The sequence below is a fragment of the Chlamydomonas reinhardtii genome, chromosome 3 (assembly GCF_000002595.2).
Source record: "Chlamydomonas reinhardtii strain CC-503 cw92 mt+ chromosome 3, whole genome shotgun sequence".
In the NCBI taxonomy this organism is placed as follows: domain Eukaryota; kingdom Viridiplantae; phylum Chlorophyta; class Chlorophyceae; order Chlamydomonadales; family Chlamydomonadaceae; genus Chlamydomonas; species Chlamydomonas reinhardtii.
Window position 1 is genome coordinate 3,041,307 of NC_057006.1, and position 27,580 is coordinate 3,068,886.

The 27,580-nt window shown below is 66.2% G+C and overlaps 5 protein-coding genes across 5 annotated transcripts; 2 read left to right on the forward strand and 3 right to left on the reverse strand.

Moving 5' to 3' along the window:
* Positions 1 to 79: 79 nt before the first annotated feature.
* Positions 80 to 9,453, forward strand: CHLRE_03g164250v5 (uncharacterized protein). Its single transcript, XM_001703489.2, has 11 exons — positions 80 to 263; positions 341 to 415; positions 594 to 936; positions 1,098 to 1,313; positions 1,502 to 1,687; positions 1,836 to 5,487; positions 5,722 to 5,938; positions 6,363 to 6,516; positions 6,967 to 7,037; positions 7,271 to 7,424; positions 7,563 to 9,453. The coding sequence occupies exons 1-11, from the start codon at positions 250 to 252 to the stop codon at positions 8,763 to 8,765; spliced, it is 6,285 nt and encodes a 2,094-aa protein (XP_001703541.2). The 5' UTR covers positions 80 to 249; the 3' UTR covers positions 8,766 to 9,453.
* A 40-nt stretch (positions 9,454 to 9,493) lies between these two features.
* Positions 9,494 to 12,009, reverse strand: CHLRE_03g164300v5 (uncharacterized protein). The gene is made up of 6 exons (XM_043060758.1): positions 11,914 to 12,009; positions 11,755 to 11,831; positions 11,337 to 11,400; positions 11,003 to 11,069; positions 10,641 to 10,729; positions 9,494 to 10,297 (listed from the first exon to the last, which is right to left on the reverse strand). Exons 1-6 carry the CDS (start codon positions 11,944 to 11,946, stop codon positions 10,232 to 10,234), a joined length of 396 nt encoding a protein of 131 aa, XP_042925887.1. The 5' UTR covers positions 11,947 to 12,009; the 3' UTR covers positions 9,494 to 10,231.
* Positions 12,010 to 12,063: 54 nt separating this feature from the next.
* Positions 12,064 to 17,019, reverse strand: CHLRE_03g164350v5 (uncharacterized protein). The gene is made up of 7 exons (XM_043060759.1): positions 16,736 to 17,019; positions 16,199 to 16,297; positions 15,716 to 15,784; positions 15,169 to 15,305; positions 14,733 to 14,833; positions 14,404 to 14,496; positions 12,064 to 12,826 (listed from the first exon to the last, which is right to left on the reverse strand). The coding sequence occupies exons 1-7, from the start codon at positions 16,849 to 16,851 to the stop codon at positions 12,767 to 12,769; spliced, it is 675 nt and encodes a 224-aa protein (XP_042925888.1). The 5' UTR covers positions 16,852 to 17,019; the 3' UTR covers positions 12,064 to 12,766.
* A 110-nt stretch (positions 17,020 to 17,129) lies between these two features.
* On the forward strand, positions 17,130 to 19,856 carry CHLRE_03g164400v5 (uncharacterized protein). Its single transcript, XM_043060760.1, has 7 exons — positions 17,130 to 17,434; positions 17,570 to 17,622; positions 17,809 to 18,045; positions 18,218 to 18,349; positions 18,611 to 19,051; positions 19,228 to 19,301; positions 19,709 to 19,856. Exons 1-5 carry the CDS (start codon positions 17,216 to 17,218, stop codon positions 18,612 to 18,614), a joined length of 645 nt encoding a protein of 214 aa, XP_042925889.1. The 5' UTR covers positions 17,130 to 17,215; the 3' UTR covers positions 18,615 to 19,051; positions 19,228 to 19,301; positions 19,709 to 19,856.
* Positions 19,857 to 20,009: 153 nt separating this feature from the next.
* On the reverse strand, positions 20,010 to 27,539 carry CHLRE_03g164450v5 (uncharacterized protein). Its single transcript, XM_043060761.1, has 7 exons — positions 25,770 to 27,539; positions 24,791 to 25,503; positions 24,175 to 24,551; positions 23,746 to 23,984; positions 22,786 to 23,574; positions 21,964 to 22,425; positions 20,010 to 21,232 (listed from the first exon to the last, which is right to left on the reverse strand). The coding sequence occupies exons 1-7, from the start codon at positions 27,330 to 27,332 to the stop codon at positions 21,104 to 21,106; spliced, it is 4,272 nt and encodes a 1,423-aa protein (XP_042925890.1). The 5' UTR covers positions 27,333 to 27,539; the 3' UTR covers positions 20,010 to 21,103.
* Positions 27,540 to 27,580: the final 41 nt, after the last annotated feature.

The window sequence follows — 27,580 nt, forward strand, 5'->3', positions numbered from 1 at the left end:
CTGGCCGAATCCGCAATCGGGTGGCACTTCGACGACCAAGTCACTAGTCGCAGTCACCAAGTGTGTATTGGGTTAAGAAACTACGTTGTCATTCAACAATCTGAGCAGGGACTTTGGACAGGGAAATTCGATGAGCTAGCCATTATGCTTCGAGGCGCAAAGCTTGACCCCACACCCTGCCAAACACGCGCTGAACGCTAACTTATTAGCTTCCTTGAGCAGCGGGCTGCGAGGAGGCGGAGGAGCGAAATGGCGATGCTGCGGTGAGTTTAGTGCTCACCATAAAGCTCTGGCAGGAGTGCGCATAGCTGTGTGTAACCTGAACATTTCTGCTGTTCAGGGCGGCACATTATAAGCCGGATGCGGTCGACTTGCCATCGGTGCCCGGCAAGTCGCCCCCCAAACACAGGCCTGGGTAAGCCTAATGCTTGCTGCTATGGGCCACTAGCGAAATGGGCCGTCGGCGTTGTACACAAAGCCTCATATGCTGGCCGCGGCACAGTCTGCATGCCCGTCTGCATTCCGGCAGTGCAACCTGGGTTTCAACCTTGTGATGAGGCACCTAACTGGCTCCGCCTTCGTAATGGTCGCAGGGGGATACTTGACCTGGCCATGACAGCAGCGGACCGCTATGCGCTCAGCCTGCTGCCCCAGGGGCTGAAGGGCACGGGGCTGGGCGACGGCCAGGCACCCACGGAACGCGGCGGTCACGGAGCGGCCAGCGCACCGCAGGCTGCCCTGCGCATGCAGCGCGGCAACCAGGGCGGCATAGGCGCGGGGGCGTCCATGCTGCAGACCATGCCGCCGCAGCTAGGCGTAGGGCCGCAGCAGCATCTGCCGCCGCCGCTGGACAGCCGCGTCGTGAACAGCTGGGACGCCAGCCTGAAGGAGATCCTGGCGGCGCTGGAACCCGACACCCGATCAACCGTGAAGCCTGTAAGAGCATAGGCGGTTGGCAGTGGGGGTTACACAGAGGCCAGCTGGACTATGTCGCGGCAAAACTTGGCTTGGGATGCATGCCGAGTGGCGCCACACGCGCTTGTCCAGGCATTGATAGCAACATGTCCACCTGCTGTCCTGGCGGCAACGCCTCGCAGGCCAAGCTGCGGGACCACAAGTACCCGGCTCAAAATCACGGCATGGCGATGGCCGGCGGCCCGGGGGCCGCAGCCAGCCCGGGGCGGCGCGAGCTGGACGAGTCGCTGATGGCGCTGCCCGCCACCACGCGCCGCACCAAGCCGCTGGGGGCCGCCTACGGCTCGCCGCTGGCCAAGAGCTATGCGGGCGGCAGCCGGCAGGCGCGCAGGCCGGACGTGAGCGTGGGATAGTCAGCAAATCTATTCGTGTGCGGCTAAGGCTTGCTGGGTGCTGTCGCCAGCGAAGGGTTCGGGGCATGGGCGGTACCACGCGCTTGCATTGAAGGTGTCGGAGCGCAACGCCCCCGTTCGGCCCGGTCTCCTGACCCATTGCCCTTACCCTCACATGTTGCCTCCACCCGCAGGCCATGGACGTGCAGTACGACCTGGTGCCAGGCGTGCGGCTGGCGTGGGCGGGGTCGCCGGGCGGCGCGTCCGGGCCCGGCTACGCCGCCACCTCGGGGTACGGCGGCAGCCCGCGCAAATACACCAGCCAGCTGGTGGGGCGCGTCAACCCGCACTACGCCAACGGAGGCGGCGCGGCGCAGCAGGTGAGGGCGCGGGACAAGGCACGCCGCGAGGGCTGGGCACGCAGTGCTATTCACCCAGGCTCAATGCCTGGAACGCTGGGTGGATATCTTGAGCCGCGACGTGTCCCTGCGCGTTTCTACATTTTGTATTACGTTTCCTCGTCCACAGGACACCACGCTGCACCTGCCCGACATCTCGCCCGGCCACACGGTCCACGGCACGCCGCAGCCGCACCAGCACCCCAGCTTCCGCGGCGCCAGCTACCCTGTGCCGGCAGCCAGCAGCTACCATACCTGGACCGGCCCCTCAGCAGCCGGAGGCGGCGGCGGAGCCGGCGCCGGCACCGGCTCCACGCGGCGTGCGGCTCTGCCTTACGTGTCCGCGAACGTGCCCTCGCTCGCCAAGCCCCTGGACGTGCGATATCACCCAGTGCTCAAGTCGCCTCACTCCACGGGGCCCGCGTTCGCGAGCCCGACGATGTCGCCCGGTGCGGGTGGCGGGTGGGGCGCGCGCATGTCGCCGCCGGCGCGGCCCAGCACCGACGGCCAGCAGCAGCCCTACACGCCGCAGTCGCCGCAGGGTGCGTTCGCGGCAGTAAGCGGCGCGCCTGGCTCGGCGCCTGCGTGGGGCGCTCCGCCTCAGTCCCCAAGGTCGCGCGTGCCGCCGCAGACGCCACCGGAGGTGGTGGCGGAGGTGGCGCGGCTGCGCCACGCTCAGGAGCTCAATGGCGTCATCAGCGGCATCCGCAGCGACCTGCAGGCTGCGCACGCCGGCGGCGGCGCGGCAGCGCTGGCGCCGGCGCGCGGCGGCCCCGTGGGCGCGGTAGACGCCAGCCGTTCCAAGTTCCTGCAGATGTACGAGGATCCTAACAAGCCGCTGCCCAAGCTGAATCCCAAGCAGCTTCTGGGCGAGGTGGCGCCGGCGGCGGGCGCGAAGGGCAAGAAGCCCGCGGGCGTGTCGGCGGGCAAGGCCGCGGGCGCGGCGCTGGGCGGCGCGGGCTCACCAACGGGCGGCGTGGGCCGCTCGCCTATGGCGGACCGTCGGCTCAAGCCGCTGGGCAGTGGCGCGGTGCCGGTGCCTGCGGGCGGCACGGCAGCGCCAGACGCTGCCGACGCGGCGGCTGATGCGGCGCAGGGCGCGGGCACAGGCGATGGCAGCGAGGAGGATGCGCTGCAGAACATGCACCTGCACCTGCAGCCAACGGAGCCGTCATCCGTGGAGGGCCCTGCGGCTGCCGAGGCGGCAGCGGCGCCGGAGGCCGGGGCGCTGGAGGCAGCAGCGAATGGCGACGGTGACGGCGGGCTGGGCGGGGAACCCAGCAGTGGGCGTGCGACTCCCATGTCCTCGTATTTTGAGCGCGACGAGACGCAGCTTACAAACGGGCAGGAGGGCGAGACGCTCGGCGACGATGGTGTTGCGACGCCGCGTGAAGCCGCACCGGCCGGCGAGGCTGCAGAGCCAGCGGTGGAGTCCACGGCCACGGCTGAGGAGGCGACGTCGGCAGCGGCTGGACCAGCTAGCTTCTTGCCGGCAGGCGTGTCGAAGGAAGACGCCGAAGCGAAGGTGTTGCTGATCCAAACACGGGCTCGCGGCTACCTCGCGAGGAAGCAGGTTGCGGCAGTTAAGAAGGCGCAGGCAGAGGCGCAGGAAGCTGCAGCAACAGAGGCGGAGGCAAGAGCGGAAGCCGAGGTGTCGGAGGCAGAGACGGCGGCCGCTGAGGCAGAAGCGAAGGTGGCAGTTGAGGCAGCGGCTGCGGCGGAGGCGGCGGCCGCTGGGGATGCAGAGGCAGCACCTATTGCTGAGGCAGGGGCAGCCGCGGCGGCTGCAGCAGCAGCTGAGGAGGTAGCCCAGGCAGCCGCCGACGAGGCTGCGGCGGCTGAGGCGACGGCGACAGCGACTTCAGATGAAACAGCAGAGGCGGAGGCGAAGGCTGCTGCTGAGGCTGCAGCAGAGGCGAAGGCAGCAGCTGAAGCCGCTGCGGCCGCCGAGTCGCAGGCAGCTGCGGCGGCAGAGGCCAAGTTGGCTGCGGAAGCCAAAGCAGCTGAGGCAGCTGCTGAGGCGGCTGAAGCGGAGGCAAAGGCCGCTGCGGAAACCAAGGAGGCAGCCGAAGCAGCAGCTGCAGCGGAGGCAGAGGCCAAAGCAGCCGCGGAGGCCAAGGCAGCTGCTGAGGCGGCAGCCGCTGCTGAGGAGGCAGCGAAGGCGGCGGCTGAGGCTGCTGTGGCGGCCGCATCGGAGGGTGCACAAGACGCTGCCGCAGAGCCCGAGTCTGCAGCACCAGCTGAGCCCGAGCCCATTGCGGAGTCCGAGCCCGTTGCTGAGCCGGAGACAGCCGCAGAGCCAGAAACCGTCGCAGAGCCGGAGGCGGCCGCAGAGCCGGAGGCGGCCGCAGAGCCGGATGCTGAATCCGCGGAGCTAGAACCGAAGGCCGCCGCGGATGAGCCAGCGGCGCCCACTGAAGCGGAGCCGGCTGCGGAACCCCAGCCCGCGGCGGAGGCAGAGGGAGAGGCACCGTCGGAGCCGGCTGCGAGCTCGGCCCAGCCGGAACCTGCCCCTGCCAAGGCATTCGAGTTGCCCCCGGGTGTCACTCAGGAGGACGCGGCCAAGGCGGCCCTACGCATTCAGACACAGGCCCGCGGCTACATGGCCCGGAAACAGGTGGCGGACATCAAGAAGTCGCGTGCTGAGGCGCCGGCGGCGTCGGAACCGGCACAAGAGCCGGCGGCGACGCCAGAGGTTGCGCCGGCGGCACCCAAGTCGTTCGAGCTGCCTGCCGGCGTCTCGGAGGAAGACGCCCAGAAGGCTGTGGTGCTCATCCAGACGCAGGCGCGCGGCTACCTTGCCCGGAAGCAGGTGGCGGAGCTCAAGCGCGGGCGTGAGGAGGGCGCGGCGGGCGCGGCGGCGCTCACGGCGGCGGTCAGCGCGGCGGCGGCGCAAAAGCTGGAGAGCTACGACCTGCCTGAGGGCGTGTCGCAGGAGGAGGCGGAGCGCGCCGCAACGCGCGTTCAGGCGCACCTGCGCGGGCACCTGGCGCGCAAGCGCGTGCAGCACATGCGCGCGGGCCGTGGCGGCGCCGCTGCCGCCAACGCCGAAGGCGATGACGGCGAGGAGCCGGCGGACGTGTCGTTGCGGGAAGCGGGCGAGACGGTGGGGCACATGGGCGTTCACGCGGAGGCGCCGCTGCCGGAGCCGGAGCTGCCGCCGCCGGAGACGCCCACCATCGACGCGCTGGCGGAGGTGCTGGCGGACGACGAAGACGACATCGCAGCCAAGGCCGCCGCCGACGGGGAAGCGGCAGAGGCCGCCGCCAACGCGGAGCCGGAGGCGCCGGTTGAGCTCGACATGAATGACCCCGCTGCCGTGGCCGCCGCCGCAGCGGCGGCCGCCGCCGCCGCCAAGGCCGCCGCCGGTGTGCGAGTGCTGGGCGACGCGCCGCCACCCGGCGCCGACGGCGAGGGGTCTGACACCGCCACCACCGCCGACCAGGCGGCGGTGGAGGCGAATATGGCCCGCCTGGCAGCCAACTCGGCCCGCACGAGCGCCATGTTCCAGGGCGCCGGCGCTGAGATGCGCTACTCGGACGACGAGACCTCTGCGCTGGAGCTGATGGACGGGCTCGACGGGCTCATGCAGGGCGACGACGAGGCGGCGGAGGCCGCTGCCGCCGTGGCGGCGGCGGCCGCGCCGGCGGACGGCGAGCTGGTGTCGATCAGCGTGGACGGCCTGAGCGCGCCCAAGGCGCTGGGCAGCCCCCCCGGGCGCGAGGCCAGCAAGGCCAACCCGCTGGATGTGTTGGAGCCGGGCGGTGTGCGTGTGCTGGCAGGTGTGCGACGGCGCGCCATGGACGGGCAAAGGAGTGAGGGAGAGAGGGGGCGGTCCTGGCGCGGATTCGGTACACTGCCAGCGTGTCACGGCTGGCCCCGTTGCGAGATTGTGCACGCGTCTGCTTATTGCTGCTAATGCTGATGCTCGGCTTCTTGCTTGCGTGTTGAACGCCGCCCTTACAACTTTCCTCGCGCCGACCTCTGGTCCGCCACCCGCCACACACACCGTGCAGGCAAGTATGAGGTGCAGCACGTGGTGGGCGAGGGCGCGTACGGCATGGTGATGAAGTGCAAGGTGCGTGCCACGGAGCCGCCGCAGTGGGTGGCCATCAAGGAGTTCAAGATCGAGGACAGCGACCCTGACGCCGAGGACGTCAAGCGCACCAGCCTGCGCGAGGTGTCGGTGCTGGAGGCGCTGCACCACCCGCACGTCGTGGGCTTCGTGGACAAGTGAGTGCGTGTGACTGTGCGCGCGTGCGTGCGTGGGACTGCCTGGCTGCCTGTTGGTGCGTGCGTAAAGAAAGCGTCCGCCCTATTGCCGGCGGGCATGGCGGTAATATGGGCGGTGTTGCGTGCGTGGGCGTAGCGTGCGTGCAGTGTGTATGCATGGCATGGTGTCCTAGTATCAGCACGAACCGCCATTTTCGTTGCGAGCCCGGAACTGCGAAGCTGCCAGCTGCCTGGCTACCGCCCGCACCCATCTGCTCCACGCACCCACACCCGCACCCACACTCGCATCCACACACACACACACACACACACACACACACACACACACACACACACGCACACACACACACACACACGCCCACGTCCTCAATCGTCGGCTCCGGAATGCCCACTGCCCGCCTCCTCTTCCGCTGCCCGCGCACAGGTTCATGGTGGGCGACCGGCTGTTCATCGTGATGGAGTTCCTGCCCTGCAACCTGCTGGAGCTGCTGGAGGCGCAGCCGGGCGGCATGGACCGGGACGCGGTGCGCCTCATCATGTTCCAGCTGTGCTCCGCCATCGCCTTCATACACAGCAAGGTGCGGCCGGGCAGGCGGGGGATGGGGCTGTAGATACCAGCCCAAACGACAGGGGATGGGGCGGGGGATGGGGCGGGTGGATACCACCCCAAACGACGGGGGATGGGGGGATGGAGAACGGAGTGAATGAATTACAAGGGGGGGCCGGGGCTGCGAGAGCCAAACCCCTAGCCTGTGCGCTTGGCAGCCGGGGGGGAGGTCCCGGGGGGAGGAGGAGGTGGAGGCGCTGGGGTGGCTGGCACGTACGGACGTATGGCCAGGGTGCTGCACGGCTTGCGGGGCGATACAATTGTGCGGTGGTGCTGCGCCTCGCCCCGCATGCAATGTGCGTACGGTAATGTGCGTATGTGTGTGTGTGTGTGTGTGTGTGTGCGTGTGTGAGCAAAGCACATGTGTAGCAGCAACGCGTAATGTGTGTGTGTTGCCTTCCATCATGCCCCGGCAATGTAGAAAATGGTGTACCGCGACATCAAGCCCGAGAACCTGCTGGTGGACGAGCACGGCACCGTCAAGCTGTGCGAGTGAGTACCCCTGCTGCGCCTTCACGATCCACCTGTTTCGCTCGCTCACTCACACGCACACAGCACGGCGCCCGCAGCCCACTGCTCCTCGTGCCGCCGCCCTCATCGCCCTGCTGCTCCGCTCCAACCCGGCCCGCTCGCACCCTGTGACGCGAACCTGACCACCCCTGGCACTCCGCCTACCTGCACCAACATGCCCCCACCTGCACCCGCCTGCACCCACCTGCTCGCAGCTTCGGCTTTGCGCGCTACCTGCCCGGCCGCCCCACCTCGCACCTGACCGACTACGTGGCTACGCGCTGGTACCGCGCGCCCGAGCTGCTGCTGGGGCCGCCCTACCGGGACGCGCAGGGCAAGCACATCCAGTTCATGTACGGCCCGCCCGTGGTGAGTGCGTGTGTGCGTGCTGGTAGTGTGCGCGTGCACGCTGGGGGTTGCCCTTGTACCATGTCTCTCCCCTTCTCATGCAACCCTCCTGCCCTCCTCTTTTGCCTGCCCCCCCCCCTTTCTCCTCCCTCCTCGCAGGACATGTGGGCCATCGGCTGCCTCATGGGCGAGCTGCTGGACGGCGAGCCCTTGTTCGCCGGCGACTCCGACCTGGACCAGCTCTACCGCGTGCAGCAGATCCTGGGGCCCATGGCTCCCGCGCACCAGTACCTCTTCTACGCCAACCCGCACAACACAGGCATCGTGTTCAACATCAAGCAGCCGCTCAGCCTGGCGGCGCGCTACCGCGGCAAGGTGTCGGACCTGGAGCTGGACTTCCTGGCGGGGCTGTTGGAGATGGACCCGGAGAAGCGGCTCACGGGGGATCAGTGCCTGCAGCACCCCTACCTGCAGGACCTGGCCGCGGCGGCGCAGCAGCAGCAGCTGCTGCCGCAGGCAGAGGCGGCGGAGGCAGGGGCAGAGGCGCAGCCGGTGGAGGGCAGCAACGCTCGGGAGGGCGAGGGGGCAGCAGCGGAGCCGGGGCCAGGGTCAGAGAGCGGCACCGATGCCATGGACGCGGACGCGGCGAGCGCAGCGAGCCCGCGCGCGAGCGGCAGCGGCGGCGCAGGGGCGGCGGAGCCGGCCACGCCGTTGACACCCATGCGGCCAAGCGGCACGGGTGTGTCCGACGCAGGCGGCGACGAAGACGTGGTGACGAGCCGGGCCGAGTCGCTCAGCCGGGCAGCGGGCTCGTTGTCGAGAGCGGGTGGCTCCATGAGTCGGAGCGCGCTGGCGTCGTCGCCGCTCGTGGGCGCGACGGCACCGGGCTCGGGGCCGGCGCGGGCGCCGTCGCTGGTGCGCGCGGCGGAGAGCGGCGAGGTGGTGATTGTGGAGGGCGTGGAGGAGGGCGAGGAGTCGCCTGGTGGGGACCCGGTGTTGGGGCTGGCGTCTGCGCTGGAGGCGGTCGCGGAGGAGGAGCCCGAGGCGCCGGCAGCGCCGGACGCGGATGCGGAGGCTGGGGCGGAGGAGGCGGAAGCAGAAGCAGAGGTGGCGGAGGTAGCAGAAGCGGAGGAGGCGACAGCGCAGGACGCGGAAGGGGAGGAGGCGGAAGCGAACGAGGCAGAAGCGGGGTCGGGGGCGGACGTAGACGTGGTCGATGCGGATGCAGGTGCCGGGGAGGCCGATGGGTTGGAGGGGGGCGCAGCGGAAGAGGCGAAAGCAGCCGATGGCATGGAGACGGAAAGGCCTTCGGCTGGCAAGGAGGCGAAGGACGAGGAGGTGGAAGTCGCTGCTGCGGAGTAGGCGCTAGCTGGCAGCGCGTAGCGCCGCCCTTTTTGAGGGGCGGTCGCGAGTGGATCTCCCTGATACGTGCGCACACGTCCGAAAGAGCACACGCAAGCATATGTCATGCTGTCGCTCTGTGAAGGGACGGCTTGGGGTGTCCGCGAACAACGTAGGCTCTTGTAGATACTCATGTCCGCCATGTATGTCAGAGGCGGCTATTTGCTGCGCGCTATCACGGCGCGAGTATGTGGGCACTGGACAGAACGTTCCGTGTGTGTTTGCGCAGGGTGTGCATGCAACGTGTGCGGGCTAGTATGGTGCGATGTTGTGCATGCATGTTGGGCTATAGAAGGATGACGAAGAGCAACAGATGGTTGCTACCGTGATAGGATTTCCCCACACGGGATGGGGCGGGGTCGGTGGGCACGACCGCACAAGGCCGGGAGGAGGTTGGCTGCAGCACTGTTGGCCTTGGCGTGATCAGATGTGAGAAAGTGGACATTTTGCGCGTTACACGGCGCGTTGGGGCAGGCGTGGCCGCTACGCATAGCGAGCCCCTATGCCTGGCTGTGGAGACTGGAATGACATGTAGTACAAGGTGGATGCTCGGGCCGTCAGGGATGCTCGGATGCATCGTCTCCGTTACGGGGCTGCTGTGCGCGCGTAAGGTGCGGCGCCCTCAGTAAGGCTGTAAGCCATGCGTGGTGTCAAGCGGCCCGCACCAACCCGCGTGTATGGTGACACGCCGTGATTGCTTCTGGGCAGTCTCATGTACCGTAGCTAGCAAGCCTGGATTGAGCATTTGAGCCTCAACTCCCAGCGTTTACTGGCAAAGAATACTCAGGGGTGCCACGTGCTACAGTGTGCGTGCGTGTCCGCTGACGCAAGTGCTGGGCGCTGACATCACCCTCCCAGCCGACAACCAGTGACCGACCGGCTACCACCTCCGCGCGGACGATGGGGCATCCACGCCAGGGATGAACGGGCCCTGCATACCCGTCGCAACACACCTGCCGCCCAGCTGCCATGAACCCGCAGGCCGCATCGGATTGAATTTACAAGAATCGATTGGCACGGGGTGGGATATACCCGTTCGCATGGTACAGGTACCCCACCAGTCAAGGTGCACACCCGGCAACACTACTATCGCAAGAAGTCGTCGTGCCGGGCCTGCAATACACTGCTATACTACTACAAGGCAACACCAACCGGCGCCCAAAACGAGACGAACAAAAACATCACAGCATCCGCACAGGCACCGCCAGCCGCACATGCGCGCAGGCCCCAGCATAGCCGCACTGCTCTGCCGGCAGGCAGGACGCAGCACGCACGCCCGGCACGTCACTCCAAGACCTCCAGCAACGCCAGCAACCTCATGCTCAAGCTCTTTCTACGGCCGCGCCGAGCGTGCTGCGGACTGGCAAGGTGCCTTCGCGAGAGCACCTGGCCGGGCGCCACCTCATTTTGCCGCTGGCTCACACGCTTCACAGCGACTCGGCGATGCGGGACGAGATGACGGTCAGGGAGTCTCCCTGGTAGGCGTTGTTCACCTGCGTGTGTGCGCAAGTGCACGTTTGCGTGTATGTGTCAGCATGTGCGTGAGAGTGTGTGGGGCAGTCGTCCATGGAAGGTGGAATGAGTAGGTCATAAGTGTCAAGCGCCGACGCCCGGTGGGAACAGCGGGTTCTACACCGCGCGCGCGTGGGGGGCGTGCGCGTGGGCTCGTGTAGTTGTGCGGCGAAAGGTGAGCACAGGTGGCACATGCGTCGTGTCCCAGCGTGCCAGGAAGGCCAGCATGCAGGCAGCAACGGCACACACAAAGCGTGTTCCGCATGTGCGCCTTTACGTACGCCACTGCCATCCCCGCTAAGCCCCCCCCACACACACACGCACCTGCGCCAGGGTCTCATCGCCCTGCTTGAGCACAACGCCGGCCGTCGCGAGCGCCACGATGGCGAAGGCGGCGGCAAGCACGCCCAGGCCTGAACAATGCAAAATGCACAATTGTGGGTGAGAGTGTGTGTGTGCGCGTGTGTGTGGTGTCATCGCGGCGGCGCATGGCTCCGGCGTACAGCTCTGGCGTGTGGGACTGGGGGTGTGAGGAGCACCGAGAGCCCCGTCACCGTGGCGACGCAACGTGCCGTCTCGGATGCAGGTCCCGCAGCCCCGCGGCCCCCTGACCCTCACCTTGCCCTCCCCACGCCGCCTCCCCCTCCCTCTTCCTGCTGCCCCAGCCTCGCCCGCCCGCTGCACACCTTGCTGGCCGCCCAGCCCCGAGGACGCCACAGCCGAGGACGTGGGGCTGCTGTAGTAGGCCTTGCTCTGTGGGGCCCAGCACCAGGAGGTGGGGACGTGGTTGCACTGGTGAGGAGCAAACTCCCGGAACCCCCCAGCAGCCAAGCGCCCCTACCCATGCATGCTGGTGGACAACTCTGCCGTGTCAGGTGTTGCATTGCGCCCTGTGCAATGCGTTGCGCACTCCCTTTCTTGGTTCGGGCTTGGTATCACATGTGGCGCATATCGCACCGCCGCACATCCTACGGCCGGCCCGACCCACACGCCGACTGGCGACTGCTGCAGCCAACTCACGCTGGTGGGGAAGATGTTTTGGCGGCCGCTGTTGTCCTTCGCAATCACTCCCCGCTCATCGAGCCTGTGGGGTTGGCAACGCATACGCGTCTTGATGTGTGGTTTATCGACGCGCGCGTGTGGGTGGCCCCGCGCAGGGCTACCGGTGCAGGCGAGGGAGGTGCGAGCCCCGCTGCGCCACAGCCACGCGAGTTCAGATCACATGACCCAGGCGCATGCATGTGTATCTATAAGGATCGACATTGTTGCACTTGTAATGCAAGGTTTGGTAAAAGCGGGGATAGCCAAAGGCCCGAGCATGTGAACTCTCGGCATGCATGCCTCCTCAAGTTGCCGATACCCAAGCAGCCGCCATGACTAGTGACATGCGAGCGAATCAGAACGTATCCGTATGTTTCTTGGCGGTACCCTTGCTTACTTCTTGTCCGAAGCGCGGACGATATGGCTCACGCGAGCTGGCCGCGCGGGCGCTACAGCAGCGCTGGACGTGTGGACCTACGAGGAATGCAACACCCATATAATATGCTGGTTTGTTCTAGCTGCTGCAGTTCAGCGTTCACCAGAAAGCCCTGCTCACCTTGCTGACAGCGGCGCGAGCGTTAGAGAGCATAGCGGCGAGTTAATGCAAGCAAATGGCAAAGGGCAATGAGCAAGTGGCACCGTTGAAAGCAGCGATCCAACTATAAAGCCCAGAACCAAGGCGGGTGCCACCTTTACACGTCGGATCGCCCAGCCGATCTCAGGCACGCACCCTCGCCAAAGCTGCGCCACCCGCCGGTGCCTGTCGCCATGTGCCCACCCTAGCAAAACGTAAACCGCGCGAGCTCCCAAAATCCAAGTGCTGGCCGTAAACCACCCCCAAATTTGTACGCGTTCCACTTCTGCCTCGCCGTCTCGCCATCCTCCGACCCATATCACCATGTGTGAGAGCGCGGCGCGCCTGGGCTCCTCTGACGCGGCTAGCGGCTAGCCCATGGCTTCGCCCCCAACAACCACCGCGCCCAGACTCAAGGTCGGCGCGTGCATCCCACGCTCCCAACTTACAGCCAGCCCAGTCGGGGCATAAGCTCTCGACAAGTTCTCCGCCTCAAGTCCTCCACTTCCTGAAGTTCTTCCACAACCGGACGTCAATGCACCCCACACGTCGACCGCGCCCTCTACACAGCCGCTCCACACCATGCGGCTCCGCCTTGCGTGTGCCGCTCGCCGCCGGCCTCCTGACTCCCACGACCCGCCTCCGCTCCTGCCCCCCCTCGTCCGTCAGCAACATTCCGCCCGCTGCGGCCGCAGCTTCCCCCATCGCACTCATGCTCACACGGCTTCCTCAACCCGCTACACCCCGCAATCACGCCGCCTCGCCACGCTCCTCCGCACTCCGCAACAACGCCGCCAATAGCTCCACGCCACGCCTCACGCCGCCAGCACGGGCCTCACGCCGCCAAGACGGGCTTAACGAACTCCAGCACGTCGTCGAACTCACGCTGGCAAGCCTGGCGGGGTGAGTAGAGGAAGGGGTAGCAGGATGAAGCCGTTGAGGGGTGGGGTTGTTCGGAGGTCAGAGACACACATGGATTCAGGAGGAGTGAGTGTTACTTGGTGGAGGTGGGGGGTACAGCGAGTCTGTCGCATGTGTGTACCGTACTGTGTATGTATGTTGTGTATGTGTGTTTAAAAGGAAACGAAAGCCCGCCCAAACAAACGGAACAATCCGCCATACACGCGCGCGCAGTTACCCATAAATGTGTGTGTGTGTGTGTGCGTGTGTGTGTGTGTGTGTGTGTGTGTATGTATGTGTGTGTGTGTGTGTGTGTGTGTGTGTGTGTGTGTGTGTGTGTGTGTGTGTGTGTGTGTGTGTGTGTGTGTGTGTGTGTGTGTGTGTGTGACAACGGTTTACAGTTGTTTATCAGATCACGTGATCGTGTATCCGGACAACCCGTAGTTGCTAGTGCCAGGGGCGCATTAGCACCTTGTTTGTCGCGCATGGGTCGGGCAGTACATGTCTCCCAAGCCTACGCGTAGCGTTAGACGTCAGTTTGGCCACAGGAGCCGCACCTCCATCTATTGTGGTTAGACACTGATTTGGCCCTAAGAGCCGCACCTCTGTCTATATTGTGAGACGTCGGTTTGGCCCTAGAAGCCGCACCTCCGTCTATATCAACACTGCTGCGAGCCGGCAGCTGGCCACTATGCATTGTTTGTTCGCCTAGCAAAAAAGTCATGTACCGTCCAAGTCCGGCACGTGGCCGCAGCAACCGCAAAACAAGCACCCCGCCGGCACTAGCTACCTTCCCTTCCCCACAGGGCAGGATATGCCTAAGGGCAGCCACAAAGTGAGAGAGAGGATCAATAACCAAAACCGTCTGTGTCCTAGCCCTGCATTCCCAACAAGCCTAACTTCCGCTGGACTTAAACACACACACAATGCGCGCCCCTCTCAGTTATCCGCCATGTGCATTACTGCACGGGGTGTACGCAGCGCCGGTCCCCCTCCTCAGTCACGATGTCCGTGCCCCGCCAGTACGGCTGCAGACCCCGTTCCACCAGGCTGTCGAACTGGGCTTGCCGCGCGCGCCTAGCTGCCCGCCCCTCCGGCGTCAGGAAGGGGGCCACCGTCACGCCTGCGGTGTGTTTAATCTGCGCCGCAGCCCTGATGAAGGCCGCCCGCTGATCCCTGGTCACCACTACCTCCACATTCCAAACGCGACCCGCGTTGCTAGCCCGCCACCGACGTTCATACATGCCCATCGAGCCCTCTCCCAGGCCCAGAGCAGAGAAGTCGCCGCGCGCCATCGCCTCCGCCTGCTCGCTGCTTGCGCCACGAAGCAGTATTTTGTTGGCCGCCATCGCCCGTGGCGGCGGCGGCAGGTGTGTGCACGCTTGTGTGTGTGTGTGTGTGTGTGCGCGTGCTCCGAAGCACTCGCAGCCACGCCCTGCTGCCTTCACCTGTGCTCCCAAACACCCACAGCCGCTATCGCTCCGCAAACTCTCCCTTCCCCGCTTCCTCTCCCCCTCTTTCTCCTCCCCTACCTCTTCCCCTCTCTCTCCCACCTCCCTCCCCACCGCTCACCGAGTGCCCCATGCCGACGTAGGCCTGGAACTCCACATTGGCGCCCAGCGACTGCAGCAGCTGGTAGCTCTTCTGGCCGAACGCAAACGCAACCTACACGCACGCGCGCAGCGACCGCGGCGACCAGACCGGGTGTCCAAGCAAGCGAACTGAGCCGGGATGCGCCCCTGAAGCTGCGCCGCGTCGGCAGCCCTCCCATCCAAATCATTTCCTTCCGCGCCCTGCTAACCCACAGCACAACATGCCACCTCTGCCCCGGGTCCCTCCATCCACCCACCCCCATGCCGCGCCCCCGCCCCCTCCTCTTCCCGCCCCCGCCCCGGCCCCACCGTCTGGTCTGCGTCGCCGTGGCACATGAGGATGGGCGTCTTGGCGTTTGCCTCGCTGAACACCGGCTGTTGCGTGTGTAGCGGCACGTACGCGCTCAGCGCTGCATGGGCGCGTGTGGGGAGCAGGAGGGAGAGCCAGGTGGGTCAGTCGCTGGTGTGCGAGGGCCTCAAGACCGGCATTGCGCGCCGCTGCTCGAGCACAGGCCACGCCCTCCGCCGCTACTGGCACCTGCACCACCGTGCACTGGCCTGGTGACTCCCGCCTACCGCCCCACGCCCCACGCCCCACTCCAGCCCATCCCGCCCCGCCCCACCCACCCCCACCCCCTCGCCACCCTTTTCCATTCCCCAATCCCCCCTCCGCCCCGCCATGCAGCCCTCCCCGCCCCTCCCCTCTCCTCCCCTCCCCTCCCCTCCCCTCCGCCCCGCCACTCACCCACCACGGCGCCCAGCTGCGTGGCGCTGCGCAGCATCATGAGCGCCACTGCGCCGCCCTGGCTGAAGCCGCCCAGCACGATCTTGCTGGCGGGGATGCCGGCAGCCACCTCCTTGGCAATGAGCTCCTCGATGTAGCTGCGGTGGGGGAGGAGGAAGAGGTGTGGAGCGTAAGGAGGTGTGGGGCGTAAGGAGGTGTGGAGTGGTGGGGTGGGGTGCGCATGAAGACATGGTGTGAGGCGTGGCGTGCACAGGCCTAGGAGGTTTGCGCCGAGCCGCATCACAAGCAGCGTTCACGCCACGACTGATGCTTCCGCCGGGTTGCAGCTGTACCTGTACCTGCCTGGTCGCGGCACGACATGCCAGCCCGCCGTACACACCCACGCACACATACACACATACGCGTACGGCGCACACACAAGCGCGCACACCGCACACACAGTACCGGGATCGGACCTCTTTCCCTGTGTGCGCCTGTAAGCACGCACCCACCCACACGCATGCATCCACACACACGCGCACACACGCACACGCATGCCCACACGCACCGCTTGCTCTCCTGCAGCCCCTCGGCGTCCTCGCTGCGGTTCACCTCCTCCAGACTGGCGATGTCGTACCTGCAAGTGCACGTCGTGCATTGTTAGCCACATTGTATGATATGATATGTGCAGACGTCAACAGTTGTGCACCTGCATGCCCACGTTATATTGGAACGCAACACCATGCGCATCCTCATGCACATTCCCATGCACCCGCCGCAAAGTTTGCACACGCCGTGGTGCACCCGGCACCCACCATCGGGCCTGCCCACTTGACCCACATGGCGGTGATCCACACGACCGTGGACGAGCGAAGCCGCCTGGTTGACTTGGGATTGGAGTAAACTACCATACCCCCCGTAACCCCACCATTCCCACTCCGCCATGCGCAGCTGCGCCACCTGCCCTCGGTACCCGCCGCCCAGGCGCCCCAGCTGCTACTACTTTCACTGCCGCTGGCCCCGGAGCCCACCGGCCCCGGCGCTCACTCACCATCCCGGCATGCTCATGCCGAAGTTGATGGTGATGGGACGGCGCGGCGCGTGCGGAAAAATGAACTTGGTGTTGGGCAGCGACGACTTGTACATGTAGCTGCGGGGGCAGGTGTATGGGGTGTGAGGGTGTGGAGGTGAGCGTTGGCTGCGTGGCAGAGCGTGGTACAGCGGTTTCAGGCAGTATGCGCAACTCGCCGCAGGCAGCACGTAACGCCTGGCCCTAAGCAGCTGGCGTATGAGGGGCATGCGTAAAGACATCTGCCATGCTGCTTGTTCGCAGTCTTGCAGAGCCTCCTGCTGTGGCGGTGCGAATGCGGGGGGCCGGCGGGGAGCCGGACACGCGGCGAGCGGGGCTTCGAGGCACGACAGGCACCTGGTCGCCCACCATATCCATAATTCAGGCGATTGGCCTGCTCATGCACCTTACGAGCTGGTCTCTCTTTACGCTGTTTGTTCGGCTTAAGCGGCTTGTTCGAACGCCAAACAGCGATCAATGCTGGACAAGAATTTATGCTCGCTCAAGAATTATGCCTACCCGATGTCGCTCCAGCCATCACCAGTATCACCAAGCCCGTGCAGCATAATCATGGTTGATTTGTGCTCTCCCGCCGGGTTCAGCTCAATCGGACGCGCATAGTTCAGTGCGGCCATCGCGGTGGACGTAAAGCGAGAGCGGTGAGCCGGGGCACGAGAAGGGCAGAACTTCGACTTCAAGGGGAAGCTACGCGCGAGCATCATGTGCCACGCGAGAGTCAGAACTACCAAAAGCAGCGGGGGCCTGAGCGCCAGCGCTGCTGTCTACTAAGCTATGCACAAGTAAGTCCGAGTATGACGTTTGGGGACCAGCCTGGTGACCTTGCACGAGCGCGGTGGGTGTTGCATGCCCAGAATGGCACCCGGCACAAAACACCTGGGAGCGGCCGAGTAAGATTGTTATTGCTGCTTCAGCCTCGCCACGTCCGCATCCTCCTGCTTCTTGAGGGCATTGTCGCAGCTCTTTGGCTCAGCCAAGCTCATGACGCAGTCTGTTGCCTCCTCCTGCTGCGACATCCCACAGCTCCCTGCTGCTGCGCCTACGCCGGGCGGCGCTCCGCCAGCAGCCGCTGCGCAGCCGCGCGCGCCGCGTGCCCGCTTCAGCATCAGAGCTGAGGAGACCTCCAATGCCTTGCCTTGCGAGGACGAGGACGAGGTCGCGGATGAGTTGGTGTCTTGGCGACTGCGGCTGCAGCGACAGGTGCGTCGCAGCCAATTCGCCATTGCCCGGCTGAGGCAATCTTGTGCCCACTGGCCACGAACGCCTGTTTTCCCAACCTGCTTCAGCACCTTTTGCCATTCTTCCCCATCCAATCCTCGATCTTCCCGCACGCAGCGGCAGCTGCTGCCGGAGCGGCGGCGGCAGCAGCAGGTGCTGGAGGCGTACAGGTGCGTGGAGGCCGGTGCCGAAAGCATGCACATCCAGTGAGCACCCTTGGACACCCAGACCACTGACGTGGCTGACCATGTACACACATACACACACACACGCACACACACAGACACGCCCATACACCTCTTGATAAGTACACGTACAATACCTCTACAACACGGCACGTGCGTATCCACGCACAGGTCGAGGCGGCACATGGAGGAGCAGGCACACCTGCAGCTGCAGCAGCTGCTGCGTGAGGCAAGCACAGGGTCAGCAGGGTCAGCCGCGCAGCGGGCTGGCGCGTCAGCAGGCGCCGGCTCAGATGACAAGGAAACGGGGCAAGAAGTGGCGCTGGCGCCGACGGAGCTGCAGCGGCTGCTGGGGCCACTGATGCCGCCGGCTGGAACGGTGGAGGATTGGCGCGTGCTGCTATGCAGGTGGGGAGCACAGGTGCTGTGTTGCGCGTGTGTTGCGTAGAGGTATGTTGTGGTGTTGTTGCATTGTGTTGTCGTGTTGTGTCATGTTGAGGCGGCGCGGGGACATACCTGCCTCTCGCATCTGCGCGCACCCAAGGGCTCTAACTCACCCCAACACACGTTGCATCCGCAGTTGGGAAGAGGTGGTGGCAACCGCAGCCCGGCGCAGCAGCCCCGCCGATGGCGGCGGCAGCGGCGGCAATGACAGCCCAGGGGGAGGGGGAGGGGGAGATGCCGTCAGCGCCGCTGCGGAGTGGCCAGTTGGGTGCGGGCCGTCCCCCGCTGCCGCAGTGGAGCGACACACACCAGCAGCGGGCAGGCGGCTGCGCCACCAAGACAACCACCAGCGCCACCGGCCCCACGAGAGGCTGATGAATCTCCCGCTGCCGGAGCTGCTGCCATGGCCGCACAGCCTGGATGGTGAGTGGCTGACTTGCATGGTGCATTGTGCGCCGCTTTCCCTGCCGGTTTTGGGGGTGGGAGCGGTCAGAGCCGTGAATCCCTTCAACCCAATACGCGGTCACAGCTAAGGCACTACAAATGAAAGAAGGGATTACATGTTCAATGTGTTGGTTGCTGTTGTTGCTGTTCCTCGACGGCCGACATAGGAGTGCGGGGGTGCTGTGTGGATCTGGTTGGGATTGCGTTGGACAGCATCCTGGGAAGGCACGGTATTGATTGACCGGGGGTGGGCCCCGGCTGGGCCCCGGCACCTTCCCCAGGCCAAAAGGCGGGTCGTGTGGTGGGAAGCTGGTTGTTCATGTGTGTTCAGTTGTGATAAAGCTTCCCGGTCGGACCCATGCCTCAGCTACACTTACGCAGCAATACGGTATATATCGGCCTTGCCAAGCTGTTGCTGAGGTGATGCCGGCGCGCATGACGTCCTGAGAGCTGCGCGACTGCGCGCCTGTCCTCCTCATGTGAGGGCAATGCCATGGACCACGGCCCCACGCGGCCCACGCATACGGTACGCCTTCTCCCCGGTAATCTTTGGCCCCAACGCCCCGCCCACTCCAGCTGGGCCCCACCTCCTGGTCGCCGTGTTGCACCGGGGCCTCGTGTGGCAATCACCGCCGGAGGTGTCGATATCTTAATTTACGCGACTGGCCTGTCACAGAAGTAGCCTTTCAACCGACTGAACAGGGCGAGTCTGTCTCAAGTCTCCACGTGACCGGGGGTGGGCCCCGCTTGGCCCCTAGTACCAATGAGGCCAAAAGGTGGGTCGTGGGAGTGGGAAGCTGTTCGTTTCCACAGGTTGATAAAGCTTCCCGTTCGGACCCATGTCAGAACGGGAGTGGTTTGGAGCATGAGACCATGCACGCAGTAGGTGCGACGATCGGCAAGGCGGCGTGACCACGAGGAGCGACTGCCTGTGACTCCATCTCAGACTCAGGCCAGGGGGGACCTGACACGGACTCCAAGGGCGGTCACGGCAGCGAGGGGCAGGTGGTTCCTGTCCCAGTATGGGTTTGTGTGCACGTGCGCCGCACAGACCCAACCCGTGCCTCCCCTACTACCCTTTCAGTCCCCCGGGCAAGGGGGACACACACTGGCATCCGGCGCCCGCCCCACCCCCGGTCGCTGACACATAGCGCCCGGCCGCCGTTGCTGCTTCACGCCGCAGATGTCTGGGTGTGGTTGGGATTGCATTGGACGGCCTGGGGAGGCCGGTGCGATATGACATTGTGAATCTCGTCAGCCCGTTATGGGATCAGGATGCAAGAGGGATCAGGTGGAGTGATCAGCAGCAAAGCGTGTAATGCTGATTGCAAAGGAGGGAGGAGTGGGGACGGTCGCTGGGGTGACTGGGGGTGGGCCCCGGCTGGGCCCCGGCACCTTCCCCAGGCCAAAAAGCGGGTCGTGTGATGGGAAGCTGGTTCTTCATGATTGTTCAGTTGTGATAAAGCTTCCCGGTCGGACCCATGTCACTACAGCGCTTACACAGCGATATGTATGTCAAAGCACCCCTGCTAACGTGCTGTGGACCGCCTGCAACACTCGAGACTCAGCCAGCCCTTATTGCCAGATTCAGGCCCAGCGTACGTCGTGGACATTGCGGGAATTGTGGGAGTCGATTGCGAAACGAGTTGGACCCTCATTGGTCTGACAGTGACTGCGCTCACGCTCAAGCAAACCTAACGTACATGCAACCTCACCATGCGATGTCGCCTCCGCCGCATCCTGTCCCACGCAGCCCGCTGCTGCTGACAGAGTTCGCAAACTGTGCACGGCCTTGACGGCCTTTACGCCACCGCCTACAGTACCATCCCTCCTCTTGCTCTTTAGTATAATACAAGTGCGTGCATCGCGTGCGCTCATGTCCGCAAACACACGCGCATTATAAATTTACAATTCGACCCAACCTCCTTGCCAATTTCCTAACACAGGCATGATGTCAGCCCTCACCCTGCTAGAGCTGGAGCAGCGCACGATTGCCCCAGCCCCAGCCGCCGCCGCCCCAGCCGCCACCGCATCAGCTGCTACTGCCACTGCCATCACTACTGCTACTGCCGCCGAGCTGCTGGGTGCGGCTCGTGGCGCCTTCCACGCGACTGCGCTCCGGTGGCACCCAGACAAGTGCGCGCCGCTGCTGGAGGCGCTACAGCCGCTGCTGCTACTGCCGCCAGCCGTCTCAGGCGAACAGCGCGGCTGCGACTGCGGCAAGCCCACCGCAGCTGCGGCAGCACCAGCAGCACCCCCTGCAAAGCCAGCACCAGCACCAGTGGCAGTAGCAGTGGAGGCGGCTCGGCAGCAGCTGCACGAACTGTACGTGGAGCTGTGCCGGCAGCACGAGCAGCTGAGGGCTCGCCTGCTGCCGCCGCAGCGGTAGAACTGTGGCAGTAGCAAGCGGGGCCGCGTCGCTGCAGCAATAGCAGTAGGAGTAGCGGCCTTGCGGCGGTAGCAGCACCAGCATCACACATGCTCTTCTTCTGGCGGTGCCCCCGGCGCCTGCTTGTGTCCAATGCAGCCGCGCCCAGTGTGCTGCGCAAGTACCAGTGCCAATGCAGCCGCCATCCAGCTAGTAGGTGAGCACGGTGACGTGTGTGTGCGGCAGCGCCGCCGCCAGCCGCCGCTCCAGGGGGCCGGCGTCGGCGGCGTGCAGCAGGCGGCGGGGGCCGGCTAGGTGCAGCTCAGACAGGCAGTGCAGCTGCGGGTGGGTGGGTGGGTGGGTGGGTGGGTGGGTTCCATGCATAGTAACTATAAGACGAGATGATGATGACACGGGGGGGATGGTCGTTCATAATTAGTTATGAAGGCGGGGAAGGGCTTGTGTGTGTGTTGGGGGGGTTGCAAGGATTGGTACAGAGAAGGGTAGCGAGGTAGACAGCAGGTGTTGTGTTGTGCGTACCGATGACCGACCCGGGGGGGGGGCACGCGGCACGGCGACGCATGTAAGACGGCAAAGATCCATTGTTACAAGGGATGAGGGGATGTGGGCAAGTGGCGGGAGGGTTGATTGGACGTGGGGGTTATCGGGGCCTCGTGGGTTCGGCGCGTTGTGGGTTGGCACGTGAATGGATCTCACAATGGCTCTGCACACACGCACCGCCGTGGGCGCACCGTACACACACCTAGCACACCACGTGCGCTTCGTGCGAGGCGCGATGGGAGCGGTGGCTCTAGTTGGGTGACGCAGAGGTGCGGTGAGATGGGAGGAGTGCGGGTGCTGCGGGTGGTGGTGCTTGCTGGGATTGCGCCACACGTTCATCTGCACTCGGCTCGCAGGCGGCGTCCGCATGACCCACATGGTCACAAACACGGCGCGTGCACCCACGAATGCGCACGGCCTGCTCAAACTAAGAGACACACATGCAGACACCTGAGCACTCGACCTAACAAACATGCACACACTTGTACGTACGTAAACCTTACGCTCACCTTCTCAATGCCGTCGAAGACCTCCTCAAGCCCGTGTGCGGCGCCCTCACCCGTCAGCCCGCCCGGACCTGCTGCCGCCGTGCTCGTCACGCCTCCCAGCCACAGCCGCCGCAGTGCGGGCAGGAGCCCCCGGCCCGCCGGCGGCGGCGCCGCCGCCGCCACCAGCGCCGCCACCAGCCGCCGCAGCGGCGCCCCCGGCCCGACCTCCAGCAGCTCCTCCTGCTCCATGCGCTCGCTGCCAGTCGTCCCTGCCACAGCTCGCTCCGCGGCCTCTAGGGGCCCCGCAGCTTCCGGGTGCGCGGCTGCTGCTGCAGCAGCAGCAGCAGGACCGGCTGTAGCTGCAGCAGCGGCTGTAGCAGGTGCGGGCGACAGTGCTACAGCCATGTGCTCCAGTCGTGGCAGCAGCGCGGCCAGGCGGTGCAGGGGCCAACCGCCGCCGCCACCGCCGCCGCGGGCACACACCTACATCACGCCGCACGCAGGAGCAGCAGGGTCAGCGGGCAGGGTGCGTAGGTCCTCCATCGCAAGCCACTTGGCAGCAGCAGCCACTGCCAGCTGGCACCCACAGCACCCACACCACCCACAGAACCCACTCCACCAACAGCACCCACACCACACACAGAGTGCAAATGGTAGCTGGTGTCTGGTGCCCCGCACAGGTTCATGCCAAACACCGCACGTGCCGGTACGACGCGTGCCGCCACACAGCCCCGGGCACACGCTTCCCCGCTGCCCGCTGCCTCCATTTCCTCCGCTGACACGCCAGCCCCTAAAACACCCGACACCCGACAATCATTGTGACATTCCCCGTACACAACTCACCTCGGCCTCACTAACCGCAAACGCCAGCGACCGGAGCTGTCGACCCACACCGCCGCCGCTACCGCCACCGCCGCCGCCGCCGCCGCCAGCCAGCGCCGCCACCAGCGCCGCCAGGGGCAGGGGCGGCGCTGCCAGCAGCTGCAGCCGCGTCAGCATCGGCACGCCACCCAGCCGCCCCAGCCAACACACCACAGCCCCCGAGTCCCCAGGAGCTGGCCTGCAGCTATCGCCGCCAGCTGCTGCAGCAACAGCAGCAGCGGCAGTAGCAGCCAAAGATGAAACAGCGGTCCCGCCGCCGCTGCCGTCGGCTGCAGCAAAACCGGCAGTAGCAGCGGCGGCGGCGGCGGCCGAGTGCCAGCTACAGCCTGCGCCCAGCGTTAGGCTGTGAAGCCTGCCCAGGGCACCCTTCTGCCTCTGCTGCTGCAGTTGCTGCTGCGCTTGCTGCTGTTGCTGCTGCTGTATGCGTAGCAGCAGGTCTGCGGAAGAAGTGCCGCCGCCGGACGGAGCGCGCGCAAGCGAGGCCGCGGGTGGCGGTGGCGCTCTCGCTGGCCCCGTGCCGCCCGTGTCGCCGACCACCACGGCCACGCTCGTGAGAGACAGCACCTCGAGCGCGGGCGGCAGGCCTCGTCCGGGCAGCAGGCGCAGCAGCAGCGGCGGCTGCGGACCGCGCCCGCCGTTGGCGTTGGTGGAGACGGCGGCGGCGGCGGCGGCCGCGCCGCCGGCGGAGCGCCCCGCGGCGGAGAAGATCGGCAGCGAGAAGCGCACGTCTAGCGAATGCAGCCCCAGCTCCTGTGTGTATGTCGGTTCGCGACGAGTGAACAGCGGAACTGGCAAGCGCCGGCTCGGCGGAAACAGATGTGGCAGGGTCAGCGAAAACGCACAAGCATGAAGCGGCTTGATCAGCATTACAATTGCGTGTGAAGCGTTGTCTAATGCATGATATTCGACAAACACGCACACCTGCAGCTTGGAGAAGAGTCGCAATGTCGACGCCAGGCTGTGGTGGTCAACGCTGCCATAGCTGGCAGTCCCTGCTGCTGCAGCGTCGAAGGCACTGCTGCTGCCAGCGCCGGCGCCGCAGGCATCGGCATCAGCGGTGTGTGTGTCCCGCACCGCGCCCCACCACACCAGCCGCTTCAGTCGGCGCCAGGCCGGCGCGAGGGCGGTCAGCAGCCCTGCGTCCAAAACCAGCTCGCCGCCTGACAGGACAGCAAAGAAGCAGAAACACCAAGAGCCGTGATAAGTAGTGCGTGCATAAACAAGAAAGAAAGAAAGCGTGCGCTCGCTGCAGACACGTGCACAAAAGATTGGAGTCTTCGGCCTCCTCCCCTCTCGTCATCTGACTCACTCATGTAACTCATGACCACCCACTACCACACACACACGCACCCGGGCAGTCCAGCTCCACATCCGCCAGCTCCGTCAGCGCCGCCAGACAGCCCACATAGCGCCGCCGCGCCGCCATTGCGTCATACACACTCCAGTTGGCCACTTTGACGTCAGCCGGCGCCGCCGCCGCCACCGGCACAGCCGGCTCCGCTGCCGCTGGCCAGCCGCCTGCACCGGCGGCGGCGGCGGCGGCACCTGGGCTGCTGCCGGCCTGGAAGAGCGGCGGCGCGGAGCTCCAGCTGCCGGCGGCGCGGCCAGGGCTGTAGCAGCCGGCGGCGGCCGCGGCGGCCGGCAGTAGCAGCACCGGCGCGCGTGAGGCCGGCGCGCCGGGCCACTGCAGATGCAGGCGTGTGAGGCTGGTGGCCTCTGACAGGAACCTGGGATGTGTGCGGTTGACGAGGTCGAAGGCGGCACGCATGTTGAACGGTAAAAGGAGACATCCAAGCACATGTGGACAGTCGGTGGGGTCGGCAGCAGGTGGGGCCGCCCCATTCCGCGCCTGTACAGGCCGGCAACCCTGCTGTCGCCAAGGCCATTCCGAGTCTCCTGACACGCCACGCACCCCAGCGCCGCGCACGCCCCAACCCACCATACCCTGCAGCCTCACGCCACCCACCTCAGCGGCTCCAGCCGCACCCGCAGCGCCGCCAGACTCGACAGCCTGCCGCGCATCTGCCACGACGACCAGTTCACGTCGCCGCCGCCGCCGCCGCCAGCGCCCGGCGGCGCCGCCGCCGCAAACAGGTCCAGCGGCGCCGCTGACGCCAGCGGTGGTGCCAGCCCGCCACCACCTCCTCCTGCACCGTCTATGCCTGCGCTGCTTCGACCCATATCGCCGCCGCCGCCGCCAAAGGGATAGTCGGAGGGCACGGGCAAGGGGAACGATACCTCCTCACGCCCACCGCCGGCGGCGCCGTTGACGCCGTACGCAACCACCACGCTGCGGCCCAAAACCGTTGGCGGCGTTATGTGGCCCGCCACCTCGGCGCGCAAGCCAACCGCCGCCAACGACTCCAACTGCCGCACGCCCGCCCACTCGCCAACCGACAACGACTTGTCAACCTCCAGGGCCGTCAGGCCCTGCAGCAGGGGCGCGACGCGCCACAGCTGCACATCTAATTTATATCCAATCCGACTGAATCCAGCTGGAATCCACGGGTCCCCCATGCCCGCCGCCGGCCATCCCTCGGACGTCCCCAGGACAGACAGCTCGCGCAGCCGTGTCAGCGGATCCAGATCCAAGACCAACGGCCCGCGCCCAAAGCCGCCGCCGTCGCCGTGGCCCGCTAGCCCCCCAGCCGGCGGCGCGCGTGAGCGCAGCCGCAGCACCTGCGAACGGGCATTGCCACACCGGGCGGCATCTTGCTGTGGTGTGACGTGCTCGGATGTCGAGAGCGGGGGTGCGGATGCCGCGTTTACAAGCCCAGTCCCCGTTGCAACCGACTCGCCAGTCAAACCCGCAAATCAAACTGCAGGGTAAGGGGAGGAAGAGAAGGAGGGGCCCCGGCACGCAGGGGGGCACGTCCGCCCATCCCTCTACTTCCCCTGCCTCCAGCTCCGTGCTTCTCCTTCACCCGCCACACACCTGCACCCACCTCTAGTTCCTGTAGGCTGCCAAACAGAGCTGGCCACAAGAAACCGCCGTCCTCTGTCAGATAGCCCAGGTCATCATAAGTTCCGTCGACGGCAGGCATACCGCCGCCACCGCCACCGCCGCCGCCGCCCTGCGCCGCCGCCGCCGCCGCCATGCCCGCATCTTCATCTTCCTCCAAGTCTTCATCGGCCGCCGGAAAGCCATGTGCCGCAAATCCCATTCCTACCTGCTGCTGCTGCTGCTGCTGCCCAATCTGCGCCGCCGGGCGACGCATGTCCCACACGCCCTCCAGCACCAGCTCGCGCAGCCCGCCGCCTCCCCTGCCACTGCCATGCCTGCTGCTACTGCCATTCCTCATGCCACTGCTGCTGCCGCCCAGCGCCGCCAAGGCGCCAAGGTGGGCGCGCAGTAGCACAGCGCCAGGCCCGCCCGCCAGCTCCAGCCGCCGAAGCGACGGCAGTAGCGCCAGTGGCGCCAGCGCCGCCGGCGGCGGCATCGCCGCCAGCCGCAGCGCCAGCCGCGTCAGATGCTGTCCCGGCGGCGACGCTGGCGGCGGCGGCAGATACGACAGCAGGCCGTTGAGAAACGCCAGCATGGGTACGGACAGGGAGGTGTACGGCAGGTACGGATCAACTGCCTCACCGGCGGCGGCGGAGCCGCCGCCGCCGGCCCACAGGTTTCCGTTTTCGTTGGCCCGGCGGCGGGCGGCAGCGGCGGCGCGCTGCGCCGCCTCGGCAGCGGCCAGGTGGCAGGCGGCATGCGTGGCGGCGGCGGCGGTCTCCGTCTCGGGCGTGGCTGCGAGGACTGTGAGCGACGGCTGCGCGTGCGCCGCCAGGGCTGCTGCAAACATGGCCATGTAGGGCCGCACGTCCGCGGCCCCGCTCGCCGTGTTCGCGTCCGCCACACCCAATACCCGTGCCGCCATCCCGCTGCCGCCGCTGCCGCCCTGCCTTGCACCGCCCTGCGGCCCCTGTCCGCCGCTGCCGCCCTGCCCTGCGCCGCCCTGCGGCCCCTGTCCGCCGCTGCCGCCCGCACTGCTCCTGGTGCCGTCGCCACCGTTGGCGTCATCGCTTCCGCCGCCGGCGCCGCCCAGTCGCGACGGCGTGAGCGGCAGCAGGCAAACCGTGTCAGCTCGGGAGAACAGGTGCGGCGGGAAGTGCTCTAGCGCGCTGGCGGGGTTGACGGCGGCAGCTGGGTTACTGCCAGCGACGGCGATCGGCGACGCAGCCGCGGCGGAAGCCCTAGCCGCTAGCTTAGGCTGTGTGGCGTTGGCAGTTGCGCGAGCTGGAGGGGGGCGAGGAGGCAGCATGGTGACGTAGCGGCGGAAGGAGCGGAGCGTGGCGTGCCAGCGGCGGCACACGGCCGCAGCGGCGGCAGTGTCGCGCAGGCTTAGGTGGCCTGCCGCCGCCGCCAGCAGCACTGGTTCGGGCAGCGCTCCACCCCAGTCGGGTGTCGTGGTGATGGTGGGGGTGGTAGGGGAAGGAAAGGGCGTCGGGGCGGAAGCATCGGCGGCAGGCGCTGCTCCGCGGGCGGCGCGGGAGGGCCCTGGGTGCCGGGGCAGCATCGGGCCTCGTAGGAGCTCGGCAGGCCCAAAGGCTGTTGCCACGAGCGCCGAAGGCGCGCGCTTGTACCAGATGAGGTGAACGAGAGGTGCTAATTGTTACTGCGTCGTCATCCAGCTTTGGAAACGGAGAGCAAACGAGCACCCGGTTGGTGCGCTTCTGGCAGTTGCACAGGTCTGTCTTCGGCCCAATTCGTCGGTGTCCTCTTACACAACTATCGCTGCAGGATGCGTATATACGCAATTTGTAT